The sequence below is a fragment of the Parus major genome, chromosome 19, assembly GCF_001522545.3.
Source record: "Parus major isolate Abel chromosome 19, Parus_major1.1, whole genome shotgun sequence".
Taxonomy (NCBI): Eukaryota; Metazoa; Chordata; class Aves; order Passeriformes; family Paridae; genus Parus; species Parus major.
Window position 1 is genome coordinate 5,363,391 of NC_031787.1, and position 9,057 is coordinate 5,372,447.

A 9,057-nucleotide genomic window follows, 5' to 3' on the forward strand; every position below is an offset into this window, starting at 1 on the left:
TTATATATTATATATTATATATTATATATTATATATTATATATTATATATTATATATTATATATTATATATTATATATTATATATTATATATTATAGTTTGGGGTTTTAATGACAATAAAATGACATCATTCATCATTTGTGTGCATTCAGAGGAGGCTGAAATACCTCAGAAGAGACGGGTGGAGAGAGATAAGCTTGAGGTCTATAAAATTAGGAGTTATCTGGGGACAGTTAATAGGACACAGCTCCTCACAATTTTCACATTGCAGGCAATAAAGAAAGAAATACTTTTTCCCATGCAGAATGCTCAGAAATAATGCTGTTACAAGGGAATATTTTCAGAGCTGGTTGCTAAAGCAAATACCATTTCTGCTGTCCCGCAGTACCCCTCAGGAGGCAGCTACCCCGTGACCTACATCGCTTCCTCGCACTACCCCTACCAAAGGATTGCTCCTCAAAGCAGCCAAGAATCCCAGCAGCCTCTGTTTCCCAAACCCATCTACTCCTACAGGTAACACAATATTTTTCCAAGCCCTCACCTTACAGGAAATACCCTGTTTGCCCCTGGCCTGTTTCCAGCATCGTTTGCAGCGACACGTTCGCTCTGATTTGTCTCGTTCCCGGGGTGTTCTGTCCTGTCCCCACGGATCACAAAACGTTCCAGACTCTGGAGCCAGCCAAGGCACAGAGAAATTGAGTGTTGAAAAGCAGGGGAACAGTCTTGATTACTCTCTAAAGGGAAAAAAAAAATAAAGTTAGGCATTTCTCTAATGCAAAATTTTAGGTGTTGCAAATTTCATCAGCACAAGACTGGTCCTACTCACTTGTCTGCTCCAGCACCTGGATTAAAACTGATTTTTTTCCCAGTTACAGGAACAAGGAAATGCCTAGAAAACCTGTCAGCTATGACAGCCACCACGTGGGTTTAGCCCCCAAAGTAGATCTGACAATTAAATTTTAATTATTGCTCTGTCACTGTCAGTTGGATTCTCTTTGTGGCCTTCACCAGTTTAAGCATTTAAAGAAAACCTTCAATAACAGCACAGCAGCAGGATTTGGAGCTCTTGATTCTACTTTCTATATTATTTTATTTTAAACCCAGGCCATTCTAGATGAGCTTGGAGAATTACCTGTAGGAGTTAAGGAGATTGTTGTAAACAACTGAGTGGAAACATAAAATCATCTCTGTATTTGTGCTATGGCAGTGAAAGTCAGAGTAACCACACACAGCGTGAAAAAAATGATCTATTTTTGGTTGTGAGGAGTCAGAAGAGGCTAAAATGATTTTCTTTCTCTCCCTAAAGCATCCTGATCTTCATGGCTCTCAAAAACAGCAAGACAGGGAGTTTGCCAGTCAGTGAGATTTACAATTTCATGACGGAACACTTCCCTTACTTTAAGGTGAGTTCCACAGGGATGGGGAGGGGAATCTCCCTCTAGGCTTGTCTGTCAGCAGAGAGAATAAGGGATGGGATTCCAGCCATGGAAAGGGGTCATTTCTTAGGAGATTGATACCAAATCAATTACACACTACAGAATTTTATGATCACAAGCTACCCAACATTTTGCACCTAGAAAATTACATTACGCAGAAATGTGTAATGTGGTGATATTTAACTCAGAAAAGATATTAAGAACTGTTCCAGCTGTGAGCTTGGGTGTGTAACAGTGACCATTCCCCAGCATGAAAAGGGGAAATCATTTTAAAAACACATCCACTGCTTCCTCTCAGATCTCAAATACAGGCAGAACTGGTCCTGTAGCTTCCTGTGCCACCAGCAGCACCTCCAGACTGGTGTGGAATCAGAGGATTCCAGGTGATCTCACTCCATCCTGGAGCTGGGATGTTCATCTTGGGCAACAGCATCCCGTGCATGCCCTGTACAAAGAAAAGTGATAATGGCACTAAGCTGATAATTACACGGTGAGCTGGGGAGGGAAAGGGTGGTTTGCAGCAGCACTACTGAAATTTGGATTCCTGCTATGAGGGAATGGCTCCTCACACTTGGAATGCCAGTGGAAAGTGCTCGGTCAGCACAGGGATCCAAGAGCAGCAGGATTAGTTAAGGTTTTTTTTTTAAAGAGCTGTAATGGAATCATCAAGTGCTGCTCCACTCAGAGCTTTATTTCTGCTGATTCTTCAAAAGCACCTGGCTGAAGCCCACAGTGGGTGACCTCAGCTGTGAGCAAGGCCCAAAAATAAAAATAAAGCCAGTGAGTCCGTCCTGTTTCCTATTGCAAATAGCCCTGTGGCAATCAAGGCAAATTTAAAACAGCCACAGCAAGGCAGTTCAAACATTTATAATAAAGGAACACTGAGAATAATGAAAAATAAATGTTCCAGAACAATTCTGCAGTGGTTTTGGACAGTGAGGTTAAATAGAGTGCACACACAAAAAAAATAAGAAGATTGAATATACCAGTAATCAGAGAAAAATACACATTATCACAGAGAAAGAACTGCCAGGATCCATCACACACCTCTACTCCCAGATTTCCTCCCAAAGGAATCAGTAACTACTCCATCATTTGTTACAAGCAAGAGAAGGCAGGAAAAAATAAAGAAATCTCCCATTAGAAATCCCAGGGGAATCCACAGGAAAATAGCAAGAGTTTCAAGCAGAGAGGAGGGAATATTATTAATAATTTTTACAGGCATGAGCATTTATCCATCAGATCAAACTGAAATTAATTCTCTATTGTCTTACAACACAATTGATTGTAAAATTAATTGGCAGTTTTAAACCAAATGGGCAGAATCCCTCGGACTCAGGACTGTGGCTGTGCCAGTTGTCACCATCCTGCTCCTTCCTGCCTCTTCACAGCCTCACATCTATTTTAAAATTCATTTAAAAACTGATGATAAAAGTGAAGTTACTGCTGTAGGAAGAGAATAGTGCAGGGGGTACCACCCAAACTTTCCCTATTTTGTGGCAGCTTTATTTTTGCATTTTACTTACAATTACAGACAAATGTATTTGACTGTAACATTCTCAAAATAAGCAGGGGAGAATAAGCAATCAGATATTACATTTACAGTCACCAATCCCTGCCTGCCCTGTCTTTACAGCAGAGAATTACCAAAATATGGCAAAAATTAACATTCTCCATCCTCCCTGCTTTTGGAGAGTCTTCAGTAAAATAAAATCACATGAAAACCAGCAAAGGACATTTTGCTGCTGCCAGCACTCACTGAAAAGCAGGAAACAACAGGGAGAGGAGAAGCAATTTAGGTTGGAGAGAAAAAGAGAGCAAGTGCACACAGAGCCTTGCTGGGAGACATGGGATGATACAAGCCGAGTCAAATTAACTGGGATTTGCTGCCACAGCAAATTTAGTTTCTATGATGCAACAATCTCATTTCTATTTGAAACAGAGCAATCCAACTCCTACGTCCTAAAAAAAAAAAAAAATAAAAGGAAAAAAAATATCTACGCAGCTAAAGTTGAATTAGTCTTTGATGTACCTCTCCCTTCTCTTGAGACCTAGATTTAAAGAGAAAGGGTTTTGCAAGATCACTGAACTCTTTAAACTTCAAGAGCTGGTCAGGATCAGTGGGGCTGGACAATAATTTTCTTTTTTTTTTTTTTTTTTTGTAGCAATTAGTGAGTGTAACAAAAAGCTTTCATCTTTTTAATTGGAGTTATTGCCAGTGGGCTGAGAGGGCAGAAAGGTCTGTGGTGTGATACAAGTGTCCAGGGGCTGGAGATGTGGCACCTGGGGACAGCAATTGCTGGTGGCCTTGGCAGTGTTAATGGTTGGCCTCGGTGACCTCAAGAGGGATTTTCCCACCTCAGTGATTTTGGGATTCCCCAGCTGATTTTAGGATTCTCCACTTCCATCCCCACCCTGCTGAGCACAGCCATGGCAAAAATCAGCCACAGCAAGGAGAACCCAGCTACTCAAAGAGCAGCCCCAGCAGCCAAAGTTTGTTCATTTTACCATCACATCTGCTCTAAAAACTGGTGGTTTTTCACTAAACATGCTGAGTGTGTTAAACCCTACCTGGGCAAAAGAATTCTCACAGCTCAGCAATCCCAAGTTTAATGCAAGAACCTGCTCAGCTCCCGGCAGCAGCCTCCAAAATCAATCCATGTGCTTTTAAATCGTACAGTTTCTAAAATCATCTCCTAATTTACACCCCCACATGTTCTGAAAACCTCTGAGAAGCCCGTGCCACTCCCATCTGAGCAGAAACACCAATTATCCTGTCTAGGTACACACAGGGGTGTGTGAAGCCTGTGTGCAGGGCAAGAAACAGGAATATTCTTCCAGGTCAGCTTGTTCAGCAGCTAAATACACAACTTCCCTGCCAGGAACAGTTTTATTCACTTTTGAAACTACCAGAAATCACATCAATATTATCTGCAAGGGAGAAAAAAAGGACTTGTTATGTTTAATATTGCCCTGTGGCAGAAAAGGTTTTAAAGGTTTGGGGTTTCTTCTCTTCTCTTCTCTTCTCTTCTCTTCTCTTCTCTTCTCTTCTCTTCTCTTCTCTTCTCTTCTCTTCTCTTCTCATTACAATTTGTATTGTCTCACCCATGACACAGAACAGTGAAATGCTGACATCAGGTGGGCCAAAATGGAAGAAACTCTGCTGCTCTGAAGGGAAAACAGTTTCTCTTTTAGTCAATAATATGTATTTAATTCCACACCTATTTATTTTTTAAATAAGGAAGTATTACATTTCACCCTCAATTTGTCAATAAGGCTTTTAATGCCTTAATCCACACAATTTACAAACTACAAAACAACAGATTTTATGTTCCTTATAAAAGTGTGTACAAAAAATTAAATCCTGATAAAATAATTTCATCAAAGTGTGTTCAAAATTCACAGTCTGCCTTGTGAGAGCCCAAAGGGACTCAGATCCATTTATAAAAGATGGTCTTAGAGGAAGTTTGATAGACTAGGTAACTATTAAAGAAATTATCAAACTACCAAAAATCTGTCTTTCTATGAGCAAGGATCCTATTAATAAAAAGGAAAAACGGAAAAAAAACCCAACCTTAATGAACCTAAGAGGGAAATTCTAATTTTTAACATTAAAAACACTGTGGAAATCCACATTTATTCCTCATGTTCTCTGTTCAATAATTCTCTGCTTGATGTAAACAGTTATGATGACAAATATTTGCACCCATGAATATGAATCAATAGCCACAGACAACATCCCCACAATTCAGAGAGCTGTTTTCATTTCTTGCAATTCTTATGGGGAATTAAAAAGAAAATATGAGGATTTTTTGGCAAACAAGAAAAGAATCATTTTAATGATCCAGTATAAAGAACCTTGCAGCTGCTACTGCTGAGTTTAAAATAAATGCAAAGCACAGAGATGAGTGATCAGCTGTGGAAAGCTGTATCTCATCTGCTTGTGATTAAACCATTTGGTTATTTAATTGGCCAGCACACAAAATTCCACCTACAGTAGCACAAGAAATCCCTTTGAAGTCTGCCTGGACACTGAATTTGAGCTCAGACAGCACATAGTACTGTAATGACGAGTTGGAAATATTTCTAGGTGTTCCAAAATAGATCCTGATAGGTTTCTTGTTAGTTTTAGAGCGTAAATTTTTACACACATCGTTCTTGTGATGTGCAAATTCACTCTCAAAGATCCAGCAGGTCTCTGACAACCTTTTTGCTTAGAAGATCAGTTACTATTTTATCTGATCCCTCTCTTCCCACACAACATGACTGTAACATTTTTGTGGCTTCCCTCTAATGTATAAGTTTCTCACTGCAGAAGGCACAAACTTAAACAGCATTTCTTTTAACCTCACCAGTCAAAACAGAGTTATATATATACACATACTTATTTTTTTTTTAATTTTTTTTAGCTCAAAGTTCTGTTCTTACATTGAATTTGTTTCTCCAGACAGCTCCAGATGGCTGGAAGAATTCTGTGCGCCACAATTTATCTTTGAACAAGTGCTTTGAGAAAGTTGAGAACAAGTCAGGGAATTCTTCTCGGAAAGGCTGTTTGTGGGCTCTGAACCCAGCCAAGATTGACAAGATGCAGGAGGAGCTTCAGAAATGGAAAAGGAAAGACCCAGTTGCTGTGAGGAAGAGCATGGCAAAGCCAGGTCAGTCAATTCTTGGTGTTTTAGTTCCCCCTCAGAACTTTTCCTTTCACCAAGATCCACAGGAGAATCTAAACATGATTTAGGAAAGCGTTTAAGGATTTTTCCTGGCTGGCAAAACAAGTAAAAAAAATTAAAATGCAGAATTAAAGTAGTCCCGGCTTTGTAGCTGTTTCCAGATAAGCACAAAGAAGCTTCACCAAGTAAATATTCTCTCTTGACATGGCACTAAAGTTTAAAAGGCCAGGTTGGATGGGGATTGGAACAACCTGGTGTAGTGGGAGGTGCCCCTGTCCATGGCAGGGGGGTGGAATGAGATGATCTTCAGCACCCCTTCCAATCCCAACCACTGTGACAGAAAGAATGCTGAAATAATGAATATCAAATAAAATCTGAGATTAACTGCTGAGTGTCCAACCTTTAAACCTAAAAGTGGATTTTATTACTCACTCAGCAACCATCATTTCAAAGAAAACATTTCAGGAGTTTTTAATATATAAGAAGTGGCACTCCTGCTTGCCATTTCCTGAATAACACCACAACTCGTGCTGCCAGCTATCCAGGGCTGAATCAGTGGACTTTCCCTTTGTTTTCCAGAAGAACTCGACACCCTGATAGGCGACAAGAGCGAGAAGCTGCGATCGTCTCTGCTGTCCTGCAGCCCCCCGGGCGCTGCAGCTGCGTCCCTCTCCAGGCAGATGGCAGCGCAATCCCATTCCTTGTGCGATCCCTCGCTCTCCTCCGGGATCCCGCAGGGATTTCACGGCATCCACACCCCGGCAGCTCTGCACGCCAAGAGCCCCGCTCTGCTGGGGGGACAGCAGCCCGGCTGCTTCACATCCCCCCAGGGCTTCCCCCAAATGCCCACGGCGCTGATGCAGCACACGCCGGACCCTCAGAGCCTGTTCTCTGCTGGGGAGGCTCAAAGCCAGCTCCGGACTCAGCCCAGCATCCCTCAGGATTCCCCAGTGCCCGCTCAGAGCCCCCCGAGCTGCGGGATGAAGATGCTGCCCGAGCACTCCCCGGCCAGGACGGTGCAGGACACGCTGCTGCAGGAGGGAGACCTCAGCAATGACATCGATGCTCTTAATCCTTCCCTCACCGATTTCGACCTCCAAGGTGGGTGTTTGAGGTGTTTTCATCTTGGAGAGCCAGGTTTGTTACATCTCATATCATCCCATCCTATCCCAAACCATCCCAAACCATCCCATGTCATCCAATCAATCCCATCCCAAACCATCCCAAACCATCCCATCCTATCCCAAACCATCCTATATCATCCCATCCCCATCCCATCCCCATCCCATCCCATCCCCATCCCATCCTATCCCAAACCATCCCAAACTATCCCATGTCATCCAATCAATCCCAAACCATCCCATCTTCTCCCAAACCATCCTATATCATCCCATCCCATCCCCATCCCATCCCCAAACCATCCCAAACCATCCCAAACCATCCCATCCCCATCCCATCCCCATCCCCATCCCATCCCCATCCCCATCCCATCCCCATCCTATCCCATCCCCATCCCATCCCCATCCCAAACCATCCCATCCCCATCCCATCCCAATCTCCATAAAATCCATTTTTTACGTTCACACTGTGCAATTGTGCATTAAATCTTTAAAAAGTTTCCCGTGGAAGTTACAGATTTGCATCCAGGAATGTAAAAAAGCATTTCTGCTCGCCACCTAAATACTGCAACACAGTATTTAGAATATGTTCTTTAAATTCAGACCTATTTTCAACCAAAAGCTACTCAAGCACAACTATTTAGTGCCATTCTTACAAGAGAATTGTCGAGTGAAAGGCACCAAGATAAATAAATTTGATTAAATTAACATGTTAGCATTTTTTCTTGATCAATATTGATTCCACATCTCTGCTAAAAAGGATGATCTTTCCCTCTTCCCAAGGCAGTAATAGGATCTACACACCAAACAATTATATTTTATGAGGTGTCTTTTTATATTCTTCCTAAATACACATTTCTAACAGAATTTTAGAAAGAATTTTCTTAAATTAACACTGTTTGCTCCCAGATTAAAATACATGGAGACAGGCAAATTCAGGCAAACTCTTCCTTTCCTCAGTCCCAAGAGATTAGGATAATATTATATCACATTCTATTATTAAACACTTTTTATATTATAATATATTTTATATATATATAATATATAGAAAATATATATATTATTAATACATAATATAAATATATAAATATATACATGTATGCATATGTAATTATATAATTATATAATAGATAATATAATATATATTATATTATAGATAATAGATAAAGATAATAGATATTATATCAATATATATGTATAATATCTAATATATATTATATATTGTATATTGTATATAATATATATTATATGTTATATGTTATGTATTATTTATTATATATTATATAGAATACATAATATTATATATAATAGATAAATATAATAGAAAATAGAAAATAAATCATATATGTATTATAGTATATTAAACATATTATGTTTAATAACCAACATCTCCTGCAACACAATGATCAAAAAAAGAAACATACGGAGAGAAAACATAAAGAAAGCTGTTAATCCAGGCGGGTTTTTTGGTTTTTATTTTGTTGCAGGGAATCTTTGGGAGGAGCTGAAAGACGACAGCCTCGCCGTGGATCCCCTCATCCTCATTTCATCCTCCCCGGTGCCCTCGCAGTGTTTTCCCTCTCAGTGCCCGCCGGAGAGCGGTGCCGGCGCGGCGGGGAGCGCGCACGGGAGCGCGCACGGGAGCGCGCCCGAGCTGCAGCTCACCACGCTCTACTCGGCTTTCATGGAGCTGGACACGGTTTCCGCTCCTTACCTGAGCAACCCCGGCTCCAAAGCCATCGCCCTGATGTGAAACACAGCCCAGGAATGGAAATCCTCCCCAAACATCCATCCATCCATCATCCATCCATCCATCATCCATCATCCATCCATC

At 40.9% G+C, this 9,057-nt stretch overlaps 1 protein-coding gene across 1 annotated transcript in view; it reads left to right on the forward strand.

Moving 5' to 3' along the window:
* The window catches only part of FOXN1 (forkhead box N1), an 18,508-nt gene extending 9,475 nt beyond the window's left edge, over nt 1-9,033 (forward strand). The window contains exons 4-8 of the mRNA XM_033518937.1: nt 385-512; nt 1,306-1,402; nt 5,883-6,090; nt 6,685-7,206; nt 8,711-9,033. Of these exons, the coding sequence (XP_033374828.1) occupies nt 385-512; nt 1,306-1,402; nt 5,883-6,090; nt 6,685-7,206; nt 8,711-8,976 (1,221 nt within the window). The 3' untranslated portion in view covers nt 8,977-9,033. The remainder of the gene's footprint in view (nt 1-384; nt 513-1,305; nt 1,403-5,882; nt 6,091-6,684; nt 7,207-8,710) is intronic.
* Nucleotides 9,034-9,057: the final 24 nt, after the last annotated feature.